This window comes from Cheilinus undulatus, linkage group 2, assembly GCF_018320785.1.
Source record: "Cheilinus undulatus linkage group 2, ASM1832078v1, whole genome shotgun sequence".
NCBI classification, from domain to species: Eukaryota; Metazoa; Chordata; class Actinopteri; order Labriformes; family Labridae; genus Cheilinus; species Cheilinus undulatus.
Window position 1 is genome coordinate 35,158,672 of NC_054866.1, and position 20,871 is coordinate 35,179,542.

Genomic DNA, 20,871 nt, shown 5'->3' on the forward strand with positions numbered 1-20,871 from the left:
CCAACGCAACTCCTCGTTTTAAAATAGTCTTCTTGAACTAAAATAGCCTATTATTTTGAATCTCTTGAATAAAATCCCATCAAAAAAATCCAAGTTAACGGTTTCAATTTAGACAGAACTATTTTGTGTCTACGTCTGTCTTCTTAAAGTTATTTATGTAGCCTACTTTAACACTGTTGTGTAAATGTAATTAACTTTCCATCCCCGAAATTGTTCAGTAAACTTCATATCTTAAAATAAAACACATACTGCACTGCAATGCTAGTGCCCAAAAACCCCAAATTCACTCTGTTTTCACTTTCACTTTAAGTCAGAGGTTGGCGTTTTACTAGTTTTATTGATATGAAATCTCTTTTTGTTCAAAACCAGACTCCTGTACTGTAGCGACTCTAACGAATGTTCTACAGTTTTTGTAACTTGGGCGAAGAAGAACAACTTCCGGTATGAGGCTCCCGCTAACAGGAAATAAACAAAGGCGGACAAGCTTAGAGGAGGGAACAGACACAGAGTCGACCCTGTAACTTTCATTAAAATCTGTAAGAATTTTTTCGAAAATATCTTTCATTACCAATCTCTTAAACATTATTTGTGTTTTAAGTTTAAGTATTATGTTACGGTACGAAAGATTTCAATTATCTTACGGTTAAAAACGTTGTTAAACGTTAGGATAGCTGATGAGCAAAAGTCAAACCAAGAAGCAAACCTTTGAGGTTCACCGTTTTCTAATCTAAAGGACAGTTTACAGCCTTATTTTTATATATCATAAGAAGCTACGCATATCTAGCAGCTAGCTGGTTATTAGTCGTTACCAGTTTTGACATATATGAATATTTTCAGATATCTTTAGCTAGAAAGATAGATAGTCTTATCTCAGTTGCCGTGAGCTCACTGACACTAGTTAAAACACTCGTGACAGCAAATTTGGCTTACATTATGTTTTACATCGACAAAATAGTGTCCCAGCTACAAGCCGTGAAGCCTACATTTTTTTATCATTCGAAATGTTTATTATTGGGTCAAACTTAATGTTTTTTCTTTTAGGTGGGCAGGATTGGGCGTATGCACCAGCAGCAGCTGAGTAAACAGTTCTTACCATCATGATGAAAACTAAGAGACAGGACAACTTCGAGGTGATGTGTGAGTGGGGTGGATGCGACTTCAAGGGACACACCATGGAGGAGCTGAGTGACCATATGTCTCTCCATTTAAAGGACTACCTTGGAGACAGTGATGCTTTAGAAGATCTGGGTGAGTGTCGGAGATTTCATTTAGTCAGGATATCTTTTAAGACCAAAATACCCCAATTCAGGGCAATTCAGTTAGTTTGGAAAAGGGGCTAGATCCTAAAAAGGATTTCATATGAAGGGTCTGAGAGATATCCCATAGCAGGCTATTTATAATATTTTGCTTTTAGTTTCTATCAATAGTCAAACTGTTTTGGATTTTCTTTTCTCCATAACAACCTCTACAGTTGATGCAAGCATACACTCCTTGATGGTCTTTGGAGCTGTAAATGGCTTTTTCTGTTTGCCTAATATCCATGTCACAAGTAGTGGTGCTCATTTAGCTATCTTTTATTCTATACAAGTGCAAGAAGAGTTTCATGTCTTTGCTCTTGACATAATGTTTGACCCAGAGTCTTTTTTACAGCAAAATCCAGAGCCAAATGGTGTAAAAGTTAGCAGGTGCCTCAGAAGGCCTTCTCAAGTTGAATCCCTTGCACAAACAGATATAAACAAATAGTTCTCCATCCACTTGCTGCTGAACCATCTGTTTTTTGCATTATTTGTTGTATTTTTTATGTAGAGTAGACATTTTGCCTGGCTTTCTGGCCTTTGTATTCTCAAGAACATCACCACAGGTGAAATGTGTGGGTTTAGATGCTGGAGCGGAGAGTTGACCAAACAAACTGGAAAATAGACGTTAAGGATGATCATACAGATATTAAACTTTCATCAATTTTATTAAAATCCCTTGTGTAGATCTTCTTACTTAAGTGGTCTACTTTAAGGACCAACCCAGCCCCAGGGTTTCCACTTTAATAGCACAGTCCTAATATGATAAAAAGAAGGAGACAGGGGAATCTTGGGTAATCACTGGCATCTTAAAAGTTTTTTTTAACATTTAGCCAATCCCTCACTTTGAGTTAATTCAGACAACTTTACTAGGTTTACTTTACATCAGTATCCTGTTAGAACAGTAATTTCTTCATCACAGTCATCACGCTCTCTTTCCTTGTCTAGATGAGTATGCTTGTCTCTGGACTGGTTGTGAGTTTCTATCCATGGGCAGCCCCACAGAGCTGGAAGTCCATGCTTACTTCCACAACTACCATGGAAAGCTCAAGTTCATCGGATCTCAGCTCCTCAAATCCCGTCCTGATCTGCCAGTGTGCAACCAGGTTGTGCACAGCAACAACCAGGTCCCTGAAGGATCAGAGGGATACCTCTGCCAGTGGGAGAACTGTGATGTAGGTGTCTTTAATTTAAGCTATGCAATAATTGCCAAATGTTTCTGAGCATTATCTTTATACATGTGTGTTTTCATCTTCATACAGAGTATGTTCAACAACCCTGAGTGGTTCTACCGACATGTGGATAATCATGTTGAGAGTGCGGAGTCAGAGTCTCTCCCACAACAACAGCAGGCTCTTTTCTGCCACTGGACAGGTATGACTGAATTAGAAATGGGTTAAGGAGTTGTCCTGGTATGTATATGTCTCTTGCAATGTATTATGTTTATGTCGTGTCTGCATTACAGGCTGTGATGCTTACTTCAAGATCAAATACCGTTTGAGGGAACACATGCGGAGTCACACTCAGGAGAGACTCGTAGCTTGTCCTACATGTGGCAGCATGTTCTCCAGTAACACTAAGCTTTTTGACCACTTACACAGGCAGGCCGAGCCAGTAGGTGAGAGGGACATTTAACATGTTTTATGTTAATATACTGCATGCAATGTATCAGCATTGACTTCTGTGTCTCTCTTGTAAACAGAGTCGTTGGTATGTGAACATTGTGGCAAGGCTTTTTCCAGTGAGAGGCTTTTGAGAGATCATGTTCGTCAGCATGGTAATGATATTTTTTCTATTTTTGCCTTTAACTATGGTTAGATTGAACTTGATGATTGTCAGTAGGAATGTTTAAGCTACGCACAAGTATGCAGCTATGACAACCTTGTATTTGTAGCTGTGATCTTTAATAATAACAACAATTAGTTAAAATCATCAGACACTCAGGTTGTGTTTTTAAATATTATATTTAAGTTGCTGTTGGTAGTACAGTAGCTCTAAAAAGTCTATATGCCCCTGTAGAAATTGCACATCTTATTGATGAAAATAATACCAAGATATAAACTTAGCACAAAATGTAAGAAAATTTGTGTTCAGTAGATTATTTCTTTATTGTAACAATGCTTCTTGGCAATATATCTTATAACGCTGGGAAGCCTGTTTATTTCCCCTTTAATTGGTGCCACATTTGTAAGGAACATGTATTTGTGGGATGAGCAGCAGAGCTGAGTATGTGGGTTGCGCCTGTGAAAAATTTGCCAGATCTTCTCTGCCAATGCCAAACAGCTTATTTTGCTGTTGCTGTTGACTCTTGTTTTGTGCCTTTGGCACCTGTGAACATGGGTCCTGCTACAGTGGTCAGTAGGTGTCTGCTCCAAGAATTGGCATCCCACGTTTGACGGATCTGGATAGAGCAACTTCAAGCTGGTGTTCTGGAAAAAAAAAAACAAGTTGCGGCATTGTTTGAAGTGAGCCCTAGTACCATCTCCAAACTGATGGCCAAGTTGCATATAACGGGGAATGTCAGAGACAGGCCGCAAAGTGGGTGTCCCAAGAAGCCGCCACCCCCAAGAAGACCGTTTCCCCACCTTGTCAGTACTTAGGTACTGTAGGCTGTCTTCTACAGATTTGCAGTCCAGGTTTGCAGGACGATATGGCAGACGGCTCTCTGCCCAGACAATCCATAACAGACTGCACGCAGTCAATCTGGTGTCGGCAACACTGCACCGGAACCTGAACATGTGGAGGAACTTTAAGTTCAGTGATGAGTCTAAATTGTGCCTACGGCAGTTGGATCATAGGGTCAAAGTGTGGAGAAGACGAGAAGGCTATGCAGATTGCTGCACCGATAGAGTAACTTCTTTTGGTGGAGGCAATGTGATGGTGCAGCATCTCCCTCACTGGAAAAACGAGGCTTGTCATCATTGGAGGCAATCTCAATGCAGAGAGATATCAAGATGAGATTCTGCAACCAGTGGCAAATCATCACAGTCTGAGACTGAACTCTATCCTCCAAGATGACAATGCGGGGTTTATCAGAGACTACCTCCAGAATTTGGAGAGGATGGAATGGCCTGTCAGCAGTCCTGACCTTAACCCCATTGAACACTTGTGGGATCAGCTTGGGTGTGCTGTTCATGCCAGAGTGACCCACACAACCACGTTGGCTGACTTGTGAAAAATGCCGGTTGAGAATGGGATGCCATCCTACAGCAGTGTGTGACCAGGCTGGTGACCAGCATGAGGAGGAGGAGGAGCCAGGCAGTTGTGGCTGTGTATGGTTCTTCCACACACTATTGAGGCTCCTATTTGTTAAATGAATAAATTGTTAAATTGCCAATGTGGCTTGTTTCTTCAAACTTCAATTATCCAGTCCACCAAACACCTAACATGAGTCAATGGTAGAATCAGCTGTTTGGCAGGGGCAGAGAAGATCTGGGAGATTTTTCACAGGCGCAACCCACATACTCAGCTCTGCTGCTCATCCCACAGATTCATGTTCCTTACAAATGTGGCACCATTTAAAACAGAAATGAACAGGCTTTCCAATGGTATAAGATTTATTGCCAAGAAGCATTATTTCAGCATAGAAATAATCTACCAAACACAAATTACCTTACTTTTTGTGCTAAGTTTATAATTTAAATCCTTTTTTTCCAATCTGACATGTGAATTATAACTCAGACAAATCTATTGAATAACAGAAGAAAAAATGATATACTGTAAGATGCATCCAGGCATTACTATTTCACATCACATAACATAAATGTTGAATTTCGACAGGGGTGTGTTGACATATCAGAGCAACTGTAGTTCATATGTTTTTTCTGTCTTAAATTCTTACTGTGGCTGATTTGTAAAACTGACCTTTTGATTATTAAATATTGAAGATGTTAATTCATACATGAGTAAATCAGGTCCAACTTAAAGGCTCATCAAAAGCAAATTGTCTTTAAAGACTGATATAAATCTTGATAAGATTGGGTGAAGTCAAAGCATTTTTTGATTTACAGACATCATTTGTGTAAGACTTGAGTTTGGATTTTTTTAAAATGTTTTTTATGTGACCAGAAACATTTTTTAAATCAGCTAAATAAATGCATTAAAAGGTGCAGAGGTGTTCAATGAAGACTTGAGCTGACCATCTATTTGACAGTTTTTAGTCTGCCATGTCATTGTTCTGATGTCAAGCTAGAGCCGTTTTTAAACAGAGATTCCGCAATAAAGGTGAAAAGGAATGCCCGTCTCTCTTCCACAACGAGCAATTCACACAAAGGTGTAACAGAGCCGTGCACGCATGAGACTACACACACACACCTCGGCGTCCTGTAATCAGATGGCAGCCGCTGCCTGAGCTGCTGCTTTCAATGAAACTCGAAACTCTGGATTTCTTGGTTCAAAACTTTGTATTTCCTGAATGAAAATACTTTTTCATTTAGAAAATACAAAGAAAAGACTTTTTTCTGCCATATTTCTGAGTTGGAGGTCTGACTTTAAGCAGTGTCACAGCGCATGTATTTATCTTGGAGGTCGGAAACTTCAGAGTACCGAGCTCACTTGAACACATCATGGGACTTTTCAGATGCTGCTGTGAGCAGAGATGTGTGTGCTCTCTCCTCTCCTGTACAGAGTGTGATCAGCTCTCTAACCTCGCAGTCTCTCCAGTTAATCCGCATTATTCTTTGTTTTCTCCCGCTGTTGTTTTCTCTGAGGAAATGCCACTCGATTGAACTGCGCTGGTTTTTAACTCTCCCGTTTATGGAGACAGCAGCACACACTCGCCGTTGCGGGATACCATGACGTCCTTTCACACTCGTTGCGGGGAAAAGTCTGTTATGGCTCTGATACTACCTCTTGATCCGGATCAGAGGTGGGGCGAGATCAACCCCCATTGCGGAACGTTCGCTTTCATACAGAACAGTGTTGAGGAATGAAGGCATAACAGACACAGAAAAGAGAGGCAGTGTGAAAGTAGCTTTACTCACATTACATGTGTTCTTGTTTCTTTCTCAGTGAACCAGGTGAAGTGTCCCTTTTGTGATATGACGTGCACCACTTTGGCAGCTCTAAAGATCCACATCCGTTTCCGTCACTGTGACGAGCGGCCCTATCCCTGTGACTTCTGTGACAAGAGGTAGTCTACAAATCAGCTGATATGTTGTTTGAACAGCTGTAGCATAACTACAGAGGTTTAAAAAAAAAAAAAAAAAAAAAAAACTTTTTACAGTTTGCACTGTGAGGGGTTTTCTCTTACAGTTGACATTTAAAGCAGTGATATAAAGGTTCCATTGTTTTGTTTTTGGGGGGGCTTTTCACACCTTTATTTTAAAGAGGAGGACAGTGGATAGAGACAGAAGCAGGGATGAGAGAGTGGGGGTGAGACATGCAAGAAAGAGGCCACAGACCGGACTTGTGTAAACCAAGTAAAACTTAACCACTAGGCCATCTGCACCCCCAAAGTTTCCATGTTTAATTAAATGTTCTTGTTCAAAACTAGATCATAAAAGTTATAGTAACTATTCATAAGTATTAACATTAAGATTTTTTAGAACTTCACAGGGTTCCTGCAAATCCTTGAAAAATCTTAAGTAGTCTGGAATTGCACTTTTGAAATTTAAGGCTTTAAAGATCCTGATTTTCACCACTGAGTCGTCCTTAGCAGGCACTTGATAGGATATGTCCTTATCTAATTTTTGTTTTCTAGCCATCCATAAACAATGTTAAACATCTTCCCCCACAAATGCAGGCGTTGGCTACCAGTTACGTGCTTTTGCATTGCAAAATAGTGACATAAACACAGAGGCTTTCTGGGTAAAAAAAACATGCTTCAGAAGATTTCAATAGTGTGTACATTTGAGCCAACAGTGTTTTGTGGCCCATTTTTACCAAAAAACTTGCTAAATTCTCTGGAGAAACTGTACCCATCTATTTACACTGTATAGCCTCGCTTCCTGGCTGGTATAACCAGTCAATTTTTTTGAAAGCGGTGATGCTCATTGAAATCACTGGAGGCACATGCCACTTCTACTGCTATGTACCTCATACGCATCAACTTTGGAAATACTAAAATATCCCTTTAACATGTTGTAATAATTGTAATATGATTATAAAGTTTATCTCCTTGCAATGTTTAAAGCTGATCTCTGCTCATAAAAATTGCATTTAGGATGTTTTTTATTCCCATGCTGGCAATCCTCTCTCCAACAAGTAAAGGCGAAACTTCACTTGCAGATAGCAACATTAAGCTACACCAGCTTTTCTGATTTCTATTTTTTAAACGATTGTTTCCTCTAAAATGCCACATATGAGCCCATTCCTGTTTGAATATTTGTGCTCTTTTAATATGTTTTCATTAAGCAGTTGAAAAGAACAAATCCTCAGCAGCTGACTGCATGCTTCTAGTAGTTTCTGACTTTGCAGCACATAAAAACAGCATGTGAGCATGATTTTAGACCAGCTTGAGTTGCATAAAAAGATTTTATCTATTGCACATTAAAGAGCCGTAAAAACCAGTGAAGGTAACATTTCATTTTATGAAACTGATACATTAAAATTGTATTAAAAGTGTGAATTCGCCAATACAAATCTGCAGTCATAGCAGGTTTGTAGTATTCAAATGATGAAAATAATCATATCAAATTCTCATAAAATTTAGTTATGTTTTTGTCTTTTCATCAGATTTAAGAACCAGCGTGATCTCCAGAAGCACACAGAAGTTCACAATGAGGGCACCGTGTATCACTGCACAGTGGAGGGCTGTGATTATTCATGCCACACTTTCCCAACTATGAGCCATCACTTCAAGAGAGTGCACGAGGTTTGTTAGTTCTAAGTGTCTGAAACACCATCCTAATCATGTTCTAATCTTATAAAGAGTTACAGTATTGAGTTGTTACAGGCTTTAACCTGGATAATATTTACCAACAGGTTGGGGGAATGTCCAAGTACAAGTGCCATATCTGTGATAAGGTGTTCTCCTGGTGTTACACTCTCACTCTTCATCTTCGCAAGAAGCATGAACTGAAATGGCCCTCAGGACATTCCCGCTTTAGGTAAGGTGCACTGACTTGTGTTATTGCAAAGATTGTGTTTATTCCTACTTGTTGAACCAAATGTTAGAAATTAAAGATGAGACTAAGTTGGTGCTCAGCATTTGTGACTGGTCCAGATGCACCTCATAGCAAGTGTGGTAAAATGTTTTAAAACCACTGGTTGCTGGATAAAAAGTGGGAAAAGTCACCAAAAGCGTTAAAGGAGAATTAAAGAGTATAACAGCACAAGGGAAACTAATGAGACCATAGGAACACTATGCTAAAAATATAATCTTTTCCCAGATCTGCTAGTCAGTGTAGACAAGAAGTCCATCCATCCTTTTTCAATATTCCTTATCCCGTTGGGGGTCTCGGGGAGGCTGGAGCCTATCCCAGCGGTCATTGGGCGAGAGGCGGGGTACACCCTGGACTGGTCGCAGTCAATCGCAGGGCAGACATATAGAGACAGACAACCAGGCATGCTCACACATACCTGTTAATCTAACAAGCATGGTTTTGGTGGTGGGAGGAGAGTACCCGGAGAGAACCCACACATGCACTGGGAGAACATGCAAACTCCACAGAAACTGGGAAGTGAGCCAGGGACCTTCTTGCTGTGAGGCAACAGTGCCGCTGTGCAGCCCGTAGACAAGAAGTGCAGTGCAGAAATAACCTGGTTATAGAAAAGGAAGTTTACAGTTATTTTCCAAATCAAAATAGATTTTATATGAACCAGTGGGTACAGTAATGCAGCCAGGAGCATCAAATTTAACTTCATGTCAACCCCTTCTTTGTTGTATGTGTTTTCCTCAAAGGTACAGGAAGGACGTGGACGGCTTTCTAAAAGTAAACATGGTGCGCTTTGAGACTGTAGAAGTGACTAAGGAGATCATGAAGAACATGGGTAAAAAGCCACAGAGCCTTCGTAAAAGTCAGAGAACCAACAGCCAGAACAAGAGGATGGAGGTCCCGCCGGAGAGCGGTCTCAGCTCCCCTGCAGGATCGTCCTCGCCCTCCTCCTGCTCCTGCTCCTCCTCCTCATACTCCTCAGAGCTCTCTGGAGGGGAAGACATTTCATCTCAGCCCAGCCCAAGAGGCAGCGACTCCCCCGTCTACTGCATCATGAGCACCATCCCTCACATTGAGGAGGAGTCTAGAGGATTGTCTCAGGAGGACTGCGATGGTGGTGGGACGTCTGGTGCGGTGCAGGCGCTCACAGAGGTGGCGAGGGGCTTGGGGATGGATGTAGTGTAAGCTGTGCTGCACTGAACTGATTTTCCTCTTGTTCATTATTGTTTATTTTGCTGTGAAGCTTAAGAGGAGGCTTTACTGGAATTTTAGTTTACAGCCAAAGCTCCTTTAGGATGTGTTGTTATTGAGATATTTGTCTCTGCACTGGTTTTAGAGACATATTTTGATGTCGGCTTCCATTCATGAAACATAACTGAATGTTTCTGTAAAGCTTGTGTGAATGATGTAAGGTATCAGCACTACAAAGCCAGTTCTGTAATGTTGTCTTAGTATGTAATTTACACATTAGGTACATTTCCAGAATGTTTCAATGATGCTACACATTTTATGTAGGATGAGTATGGATGGATTTTATTGGTAAAAATTCAATACATTTTTTGATAGAAAAGCTTTGTCTCCTTCTTGATCGAATAGAAATATTGATGGGTCGATCTGTCCATCTCTTTACACCTACATTCCCCAATTAGCTCATCCTAAGGGCCTAATTGTGTCAAGAATATCTCCCTGAGGACTAACTCTGCAAGTTTTCCCCCGCTGGATATATAAGAGTTGTTGATGTTATCGTTGCTTTGCTCAACATTATTTTATAAGCATAGCTATCAAAACTCTCAAAACACTTAAATCCTGTAATAACGGCCTGAGATCTTGCATGTACATAAGAGGACTTTTACATTTTGGCCTCTCTACAACTAGTGATAATTTTTACTATAAGAATTTTTGGGATAATTGTCAATAATGTCCTCTGAAGTAAAAGGAATTTGCTTTAAATGTTGGAGGAAGTTGCTATGAAATTTTTCCTGAATTTGCATCAGAAATTTGATTGATTAGGGTGAATATAATAGAGAATTTGATTCGAAATTTTCAAGTATTTGCATGAAAATTTTGAAGATATGTTTATACAGTTTATGTGGGAGGGCTTCATTGGATGTTTTGGGGGAAATTTGCTTTGTTTTTTTGTTTGTTTGTTTGTTTTGTTTTGTTTTACATTTTCATGGGAATTTATCTGATTGTTTTGGGAAATTAAATTGGAAATTTTCAGGCGACTTCATGTAAATGTAGGAAATGTTTCGCCGTTTTCTTGAATTTGATTTGAATTTTTTGAGAGAATTTGCTATGATTTTTTAATTTTCATTGAAAATGAGAAAATTAGAAATTGGTGCTACTTTTTATGGGATATATTTAAAAATATGATTAAGAATATTTTGGGATTTTAAGGGAATTTGTGTAAACTTTGGAATGGCAAATGTGCAAGAAATTCAGAACTTTTAGTGGAAATTTTGTTCATGCTTGGACTTAAAAAGTCCTTGTAGTCCTTCTTCGGACATTTGTGCACATCATTTTTGGTTAAAAAAACCAACTAATTCCTGTTCAAAGACAACAACTCTGAGTTTTAAGCATTAAAAACGATGCAGGTGTGGGGAGCTGTTAAAGGGGACATATTTTACCCCTTTAAGACAAGTTTATATTGGTCTCAGAGGTCCTGAGACATGCCTGTGAAGTCTGTTGCTGAAAAACTCTCCAGTATTTGAATTTTGTATGTCTAAAAAGCCCTCTGTTTCAGCTTTGCTCAGAACGAACTGTTTCTGTGTCTGTGGCTTTAAATGTTAAAGAGAGTATAATTTTTTTTCTCTGTTCTTCAAGCCTCAAGCCTTAGTGTTTTTTTATACTGTATTTGTACCTAGAACAAGGGGCTCTGGTTCAGACTCCAGCATATTAGGTGGTAGTAATGCACCTTAACAATGGTTGCCACCCACCATTAAACTTCAAGAAAAAGATCCTCTTAGCTGGCAGCTGTGTGGGTTTCATACAGCTGCTTCTATCTACACTGACCAATGACATGCTCATTAATTGGTCATCAGTTGGTGACTCTAAATTGCCCATATTCATGTATGTAAGCATTAGTCTCTTGATGTCAGCCTTGTGATTGACTGCCATCAGTCCATGGTGTTCCTGCCTCTCACTAACAACAGCTGGGATCAACTCCAGCTTCCTGTGCTCAAAAATTGGCAAACTATATACAGTGCATTAAGAAAGTATTCAGACCTACTTCACTTTTTTTCAATTTTCTTATGTTACAGTCCGACGCTATAATAAAAAAAAGTATTTTCCTTCTTATTAATCTACTCTCAGTACTCTATAGTGACAAAGTGAAAACATGAATGAGAAACAGAATGAAAATATCAAAAATGATTGGAGGCTGGAGATTTCTTACATGCTATCACACTCTTGGATATGTCAAAGATTAGTAACAACATTGACTTTGATGCATTATTAGTTTTTGCGCAGTATCAGATTTGAATTTTTACTCCCTTTGGTCCTGGAATGGCTGTTAACAGCCACTAACTTTAGCTGCTGTAAAAACATACCAGATAAATATTTTTTTCTGCTTTTTTTTTTGCTCAAATCTCTTAATCAAGCTCAGTCCTGATCAAAACTAGTGAATATATATATATTTTTAAATATGGATTTTAACCCTTTAAATGCCAATTTTATAGGTGATGTCACTGATCTGGGGAAAAAACACACAAAATGACCAATTTTCAATATAAAAAATTATCAGAGCCTGGAGATTTTTTATGTGCTATCACACTCTTGGAATGTCAAAGATTAGTAACAACTAACAACTAATAAAAAAAATCAATATTTTTCGTAAATTTTCCCACAGTGTATTTTTGACTTTTTAAAATTTTGAAATCACAATTAAAAAAAACAAACAAACAAACAAAAAAACTCTTACTGTCCACTTCTGTTAATGTGCTATTTCAGGTTTTTATTTATTACCTGAATTACCTTTTATTATTTCATAAATTTGAAAACAATTCTAAAATTCTGTTCTCACTTTGTCATTATGTATATAGTACTGAGTGTAGATTAATGAGATTTTTTTTTTCAATTGTAGCATAAGACTGCAACATAAAACTGAGAAAGTGAAGGGGCTCTATACACTATGTATGATAGTTTAGACTTCAAATATCATGACGACCTTTTAAAACTTCCACATTTATGAAACTGGATCAGCAGAAAGCTAAGCTTTTTGTCCAGAGGGAGCAGAAAAATCAGCACAAACAGAAAATTCCTCAAATGAGCTTTAATATAATGAATAAAGCAAAAACAATAAAACAAAGAAAGCACTAACGTGGTGTAAAGTTCCCAGAATCCAACCAAGGAATCAAAACTTCAAAGTTTCACCTTTGTTTTATGAGGATTTTTCATTGCTTCATTAAAGCTCTAACAGATATTTTTTTGTTAATATTTGAGACTTTGCTTAAAAATGCTTGTACTAACTCCATTTTCATGTCCAGGACAGTTTGGAGTTCCACTGACTTCATGCACAGACCAGAGTGACCAGAAAACTTCTTGTCATGGATGCAGTGGTTCTCCTGTTTTGTCCTTGGAGACTCAATGTTCGAAGTGGGATGTCTGTAGAAAGCCGGGGTGTGGGAGCTGAGATCTACTGAGGTAGAAACTATACTTCTGTTGGTATGGGTGTAGAAACTCCCTCCCTCTGCTGTAAACTGTCTCCTGCTGCCTCACAGCTAGAGGGAAGTGAAGAGGTGTAGAGGAGTAACCACAAAAAGCATCTTTGTGCCTCTGCGATACTGAAGGTATCCTGATCACTCTGCAGGGATTAGAGGAGTGGTCTCTTAGCACATTTTGTCTCCAGTAGAGGTCTGCTTTTTTAGAGTCCCAAATTGTTTGGTAGGGATGTAATTCAGCTCCTGGATAAGAAATGTTCCCACTAGGAGTTCTTCTAACACTAAATCTATTACTGTAAGGGTACAAGGCAGATAATTCCCTCATTTGATGCACTGATTTGACGTGTGAAGAGTCAAAGCTGTCCTCCACTGATTCCCTCTTCAGCCTCTTTACTTCTACAAAGCTGTCACTCTCCAGCTGCCGCTTCCTATCAGTCGAGCTGCCAAGCCAGCCGTCAAGTCCAGCAGCCAAAGTCTGATCCCAAGATCTGTCTCTAAGAGGTAAATCCTTTGTTTTGTTAATTTGTTGGCTCCTGCTTCTCTCCTTGTCATCAGGTTTCTCCTTCTGGAGCTCGTGCGGATGTTCAAGCTCCTCCCTCTTCATTGTCCCGCTTTGGCAAGACGACTGTGAAGATGTGTGGAGGTCAGAGGGATTCCTTTTCTTTAAGTAGTTTATATCTTCTGCTGTTTTTAACAAGTGCCCATGTGGAGAGTCTAAAGAGCAGAAGAAGGTCAGATATTTTTCTGTTAGTGAACATATTTCTAATACATTTAGGGTCTTTAACTCACCAAGATTGCAGTTTATGCACAAGGACCCCTCTGATTCCTTGTGTTCCATTTTATCAGAGAGACTGCAGGTTTGATCCTCACGCTGCATTTTCTGTGAAAATAGGCAGTAACACTGTTAATAAGCTCAAGAAGGGATTATGATGGTCTGAAAATTCTAATTTTCTTTAAATTTGAACAGTTTTCCTACACAGGAAGCTTCTTAGAAACACAACTTGTGCATTTTTCTACAAACTGTGTTTCTGATACTAACAAAAAGACTAAAATACTATAGGCATTGTTTTCTTATTTGTATGAAAAAAACATAAAAAACATACAACTGAATTTAGGTAGGGATGATTCCAAACAGACAAATATATTTTTACCTGATTCCCAAACTTTAGTTTGGAATTACTTTTTAATTTCTCAAATTTATTTGGGATATATAGGACCTGATAAGTTTAAAAGCTCAGATTTGTCTTCAAACATGAATTAGTTTTGACCAAAAATAATGTCCACAAATCTCCGGTAAGTCTTATTTCTGCAAAATATACAGCACTGGATAGGTTTTAGAGCATAACATGAGAGCAGGTCAGAGGGACAGAAGAGTCAAAATGTAATGTAGGACTACAAAGACTTGACTCAGCAAAGACTCAGCAACTTTCACATTACGAGTTTTGAATTTATTGAAAATTTTCCTCTCAAAAATCCAAATAATTCCATAAAATTTCAAAGAAATAACCTATAATTTCTCTGAAAATTATAAAACATATTTGTAAATTATCTCACAATAAGTTCTTGAAAAGTTCTTCAAATATTCCCCAAAATTTTAAGTGAAACTTTACCATAAAATCTAAAAATTACATTAAAAAAACACCCAAAATTCCATATAAATTTGTGAAAATTTCAAACAAATTTCCCCAAAACACCAAATCAAATTTCCTCTAAAATCTCTTATTGAATTCCCCAAAATTCCCAAATGTATTCCAAAAAATGATGGGAAAATTCTCCCCAAACATCCAAGCTAATTTACAGGAATTTCCATGTAATTTTTTGAACATTTCATGAAAAAACATCCACACAAATTCTTAAACAAATTCCCCAATTTTACTAATAATTTTCCCAAATTTTCATAAAATACCTTAAAAACTGAAACCAACCCCCACCCACCAACTCCCAAAAATTACAAATAAACTTCAAAATATTAATGCTGGAAAAACCCAAGGCAAATTTACCCCTAAAACGCCCCTAACTTTTCATTCTTCTTCTTTCCAGAATAAAAACCCCTCATAATCAAACAAATTTGTTACTGTTTATCACCCCTGCAGTTATTTTTGTAGTGATGCACGGTGTATAAAAGGCTCAGAAATTTAGGGGTAGTTAGAAAGAAGACTGATGCATCTCTCCATGCCAGAACACCCAAGCTGGAGCATCCCAGCCCCACCAGCCCGAGAACAGCATCTCCTGTCTGTGATTCTTCCTCTGTCATCCATGAGCCCCTGTGTGCTGCACAGAAGCCTGATCTGGAGCCTGATATGGTGAGCTCAGACAAAGCAAGGGGAGGTAAAATGTTGGTCCATAAATGGTGCCCTGTGGAGTCCACTGACTGTGTATGGGGGTCATTCTATCAGAGTATAATGCTACCACTATATCAGCTGCCATTAGGCCTAGCTACATCCAGCTACTACGCCTCTGACGCTCTCTTCTATTGGAGGTTGATGCCAGAGTGGTAGAAGCTGGCGCTGTGCATTGATAATTTTGGGGTTCAAATTCTAGTCAGACGACATATGAAAGAGAAAAATGCTTGCTTTGTTATTCTCACTATTAGGAAACTTGACTGATTATTATGTATTTTGAATTATACTGGATTTAACAAACCAGTTGGTTTGTGTTTTAAGGGGAGGGGTGTTACAGCCACAGCTGTACTCCCTCTCCTAAAAGGTGACTAACCCCACTCTGGAGTGTTCTGTGTGTGTTTGCATTTGTGTGTGTGTGGTATGTGTGATGGTGTCTCCTCAAGGCTGAATCCCCTTCTCCTGTGCAGCCAGCTGTCAAGCCTGTCAGTCAACCAATCAGAGAGGAGCACCTGAGAACCTGCAGCCATTAAAGCTTGGCCACCTTCAGTCTGGGCCCAGCTTCATTTGATTCGGCCTGCCTCTGTGCCTTTTTGTTAGTATTGGTTTATCTGATATTGTTCTAACAGAACTTCCAGTTTATTTAACTTAGTATTTATTGTTAGGAGGCACTCATGCTTATCTCATCTGGGCTAGGAATTTAATTACCTTTAGGAGCACACACACACATATTCATTTTGGTACTTTTGCTTTGTTACATTCAATAGGTTTAGGGGTGCTGTTTCACTTGTATTTTGTGGTTTGGTTAGAGAGAGTAGGTAGCTAGGTTTTCTTTCCATTTTGTTTCACTAAGATAAGGTAGCACTTGAAACTCTAGCTAGGCTCTCTTTTGCTCTAGTTTGTAATTTATGTAATCAGCACCCACATGCCCTCTCTGTTGCAATTTGCCTCACCTTTAAATTTGTAAACATTTTTACTTTTACCTTTTTTTTTAACTTCAAAAGTTACTTATTAAAAATGACTTTTGCTAAACCACACAGTCTGTTTTTATACCTCCCTATAACCCTTACGAGCAGGGTTATAACAGGGTTAACTGTTCATGCGCAAAACGTCACAGGCAGGATGCACCACCAGCACACGCATCGAGAGCACAGTTGTGTGCTACCAATAAAGCATTCCTTTTACTCCTTTTCCATAGTCAGCTGAAATTAAACAGTAGTATTTTGATGGGTCTAAGTTCACTTACCACAAGTTATATTAATATTGTTTGAGCTTAATAGATTCACGTGCTGTATACAAGTCCGTTTGCAGACACTCTGATGCAGTGTTGTTATTTCGCCAGCAGAGGGAGCTCTCACTATCTGGGTTCAGATGAACCCTTGAGAACCTTTGAGTGGCAGGTTCTGCCTTTTGGCACTACATGTAGCCCGTGTTGTGCTACAAACTCTCTACAGTGCCATGTTGTCAACCACATGGCGCCTTGAGATTCTCAGTTGAGAAATGCTTCTATGTTGACAATTGCCTTCAGAGTGTGAGCAGTCCAGGTGATGCAAAGAGGCTAGTGGACCAGCTCAGAGACCTTCTAGCCTCGGCTGGGTTTGACTTACGGCAACAGGCTTGCAATGAGACTGATGTCCTAAGCCCCTTGCTTCAAGAAGCCAGGTCTGCAAGCTTGGAGCTATTAGCCCAAGATAAAGCCAACCCCCTTGAGTCAACACTAGGCCTCAGCTGGAACTGGGAAACAGACTCTCTGGGCTACAAACACAGGCCAATAGTCTATGAAGAGTCAACCCCAAGAAACATTTATAAAGTCTTAGCCTCCATATACGATCCTTTGGGCTATCTCCTGCTATTCACCACCCAGGTCAAGCTCATTGTTCAGCAGTTGTGGGACAAACAGTGGGGTTGGGATGGCTCTAACTTACCCTCTGAGCTGCTGCAGGCTTCATCAATCTGGGAGTCTGAGTTAGTATCCCCTCCCCTCCTGTATCTTTTCTCGGGCATACCTACCATCAAAAGTCAATCATGAGAGTGCAATCTACAAAGTACACATCTTTGCAGACGCCTCTGAGCAAGACTATGGAGCTGTTGTTTACCTGAGGACTGAAAATCATGAAGGCAAGGCACACCTCTCCTTCCTTCTGGCTCATTCACGTGTAGCTCCAAAACTTCTGCAGTCCATCCCTCGCTTAGAGATCTGTGCAGCTCTTGTGGCATCCTAGCTGGCTCAGCTCCTAGAAAAGGAGCTCACCCTGAAGGTTTGTCGCACAGTGTTGTGGTCAGATTCATCTACAGTGCTGACCTGGCTCCAATCCCAGTCCTACCAGGTGTCTGCTGGGGCTAGAATAGTGGAGATACAAGAACTGACAGAGAACTGCACCTGGCGCCACATAGACGCTGCTAATAATCCTGCAGGTGACCTCACTAGAGGAAAGACCCTAAAAGCCCTCATTGAACCTAACAGGTGGTCACAAGGACCCCCTTTCCTTCTTGAAACACCAGAAACCTGGCCAGAGAGGCCCAGCCATGAAACATCAGAGGACAGGACAGAGCTTTGCAAAACAATGTTCTCAGGGCTAGCTACAACTGCTCCTATCGCATTTAACCCGAACAATCAGGAGTATCACACCTAGCAGGAGCTTCTAGATGCTACTGCTGAACACCTCCATGGACAGTCACCTACAAGCTCTCCACCTACTGCTGAAGAGTATCATCAAGCAGAGTTGGTCATCCTACAGCAAGCCCAACAACTCTCCTTCCCTGAGGGCTACAAACTCCTTGCAGCAGGGAAACCTGTCATCTGGAAGTCACCTGCTTACCTTAGTTCCCGAATTCGATTAGGCCACAAACCTTATAAGGGTTGGTGGCCAGCTTCGACGTGTAGCTGGTCAAAATGACTCCATTGTACATCCTGTTGTCCTAGATGCCCCACACAAGGTCACACACCTACTGATCCAGAAGTATGATAAAGACTTACATCACCCAGGCCCTTAGAGGGTCTTTGCAGAGCTGCGACGGCCTTCTGGATACTCCGTGGTCGGGAGGCAGTATGGAGGTATTGACACTCCTGTGCTGAACGCCAGCGCTGGAGAGCCAGGCCCTCCATCCCCAAAATGGCAGATCTGCCAGCTGCCCGCCTCCGATTGCACAAACCTGCCTTCTATTCCACTGGCATGGATTGTTTCGGGCCAACGACATGAGAACTGGGGCATCATATTTAAGTGCTTAACAACTATGGCTGTGAACTTAGAGCTTCATTGCCAGAAGAGGAACACCAGCAGAGCTTGGTCTGACTAAGTGACCAATTTTAAAGGGGGAGAAAGGGAGCTGAAAGAGGCGTTTGAAACCATGGCTACGGCCCTGCAGAAACAACTAAGTTAAGTTCCATTACAATCATCCAGCAGCCCCACACTTTGGAGGAGTGTGGGAACGAAAAGTCCGTTCTGTCAAGTCTGCACTTTATGCCTGTGTGGGAGCCCAACCTGTCCATGAAGATGTCCTCCTCATCATGCTCCTGGAAGTTGAGGCTGTGTTGAATGCAAAACCTCTGGGTTATGTTTCAGCCAATGTCACCGATCTGGACCCTGCTCACCTAACAGTCTGCTCATAGGGCGGCCAGATGGGTCGCTCCCACAAGTAGTCTATCCAGAGGCAGAGGTTCTGAGCCGCATTTGTTGGAGGCATTCACAGACTCTTGCTGACCAGTTCTGGTCCAGATTCATAAAGGGATACCTTCCTGGCTTACAGACCAGACAGAAATGGCACTCCTCCCCTCCTGAACTCCAAGAAAAGGCACTGGTCATGTTAGTGGATCCACAGTTACCTCGAGCCCTGTGGCCTATCGGACACGTTGCCAAGATCCATCGCAGTGATGATGGATTCATCTGCTCAGCTGATGTGAACATTAAAGGGCATATACACCGGACCTGTTGCCCAGTTGGTGATGTTACCAGCTCTTCCTGTCAGAGAGGATGACGCTTAGGACTCCTTTAGATCTACAAAATAAGCCTTTTACATGAAGCAAATGTGCACTGCACATTCCGGGGCGGCTGTATAAAAGGCTCAGATATTTAGGGGTAGGTAGGGTTAACAGCTCATGCGCAAAACGTCACAGGCATGATGTTTTCAGCACGTAAGTCGCTAAGAATTCACTGCGGAGCCCAATGTGCCACAATCTGGGGCTTAAAGTTGTGCACAGTACTGTAAATTTGTAGCAGATATCAGAGGGAAAGTTAATATCTGGTGTGCAGTCAGGGGCGGCAGGGCTAGCCCTGCTAGCACTGTTTAAAATGAAACTGGTATATTTTTTTCATAATTAAAAAGTTTTGCTGAAATGTATGTGGAATCAGTCACTAGTCTGGTATGCATCTCTATCCAGAAAATGAATTGTTATATTTTGTGGCGCTGAACAGAAATTTGTCCTAAACGCATCACAGCTCCTTTTCTCTGCTTGGGGACAGCCCACCATAAGCCTGATTTATGCTTCTGCGTCGCTTCGACGGCGTAGCTACGCGTAGCCCTCTGTGTTGACACGGACCCCTACTCCATAGCCTGACGTGCACCTCCAAAAAATCCTAACTATGCGTCATGGTCACGCGGACCGCAAGGGCTGTGATTGGTCTGCTCAAAACGTCATTACCATAAAAATTCACCCATTCTCAGCCTCGACTCCTTTGGTGGCTGTACAGACCACCTCCACAAACGTCTTCCCTGTTGCCTGCGCTTCAACATTTGCAACAAAAGAATTTGTTTGTCGATATCGATGAGCTCCAACTCCAAACACACCTGCTCCACCTCGGTCGCCATTGTTTACTGTGAACGGGAGATAAACAAGGATTCAGATGTGACCCCTCTGAAACCACACACACACACAGCCACACCCCCCTAGCAGCATGGCGGTGAATTGCAGAGCAACGTGTTCCCAAGATGCAAAACTTTGAATGGTCAAAGATGGAGTTGCATCGACGGCGTAGACCCATTGCAGAAGCATAAATCAAGCTTTTGGGCCAGTGGAGTTTTTTGTGCTTGCCTGGGTTCAAATGAGTGGAGGTGATTGGCCCATGGGCAGGTTCAACACGATGACTCATTGTTGACCTGATATTATGGTAATGGCACTGGATTTGACAGCAAGCATTGACAGAGTTACGGACCTGCTTGGGGTGCCTTTTTCAAGGCACTTGTTTGCTGAAAAGAAGGAGATCAGCTAAACTAAATCTTAGCTTAGCTTAGCAAGAGGAGGACCAAAGCCAACAAATGCTTTGTGCACCATTTAACAGCGGCCAATTATGATTACTATGAGTGGTTGACAGTAAGCCCGGAGCAGAACAAGCTGTTTAGCTGGACCTGTCTGCTCTCTGGTACAAGCCCTGGCACACGGCATAGCAGTGGACATAGCCATGTCAGCAGGTTCACCAGGGCAGCTGTTAAACCTCAGGTATCGGACCATCACATTATAAATGTCATTTGTTTAAAATCAATGGTT

General features: G+C 40.8%; 2 protein-coding genes across 2 annotated transcripts; one reads left to right on the forward strand and one right to left on the reverse strand.

The window, feature by feature from the left end:
- Positions 1-453: 453 nt before the first annotated feature.
- On the forward strand, positions 454-9,962 carry zgc:112083. Its single transcript, XM_041807750.1, has 10 exons — positions 454-536; positions 1,042-1,248; positions 2,244-2,470; positions 2,558-2,669; positions 2,761-2,913; positions 2,998-3,072; positions 6,306-6,426; positions 7,971-8,109; positions 8,220-8,344; positions 9,139-9,962. The coding sequence occupies exons 2-10, from the start codon at positions 1,098-1,100 to the stop codon at positions 9,575-9,577; spliced, it is 1,542 nt and encodes a 513-aa protein (XP_041663684.1). The 5' UTR covers positions 454-536; positions 1,042-1,097; the 3' UTR covers positions 9,578-9,962.
- Positions 9,963-12,758: 2,796 nt separating this feature from the next.
- Positions 12,759-20,079, reverse strand: LOC121526577. The gene is made up of 3 exons (XM_041813227.1): positions 20,029-20,079; positions 13,840-13,930; positions 12,759-13,764 (listed from the first exon to the last, which is right to left on the reverse strand). The coding sequence occupies exons 1-3, from the start codon at positions 20,029-20,031 to the stop codon at positions 12,974-12,976; spliced, it is 885 nt and encodes a 294-aa protein (XP_041669161.1). The 5' UTR covers positions 20,032-20,079; the 3' UTR covers positions 12,759-12,973.
- Between the last annotated feature and the right edge of the window lie 792 nt (positions 20,080-20,871).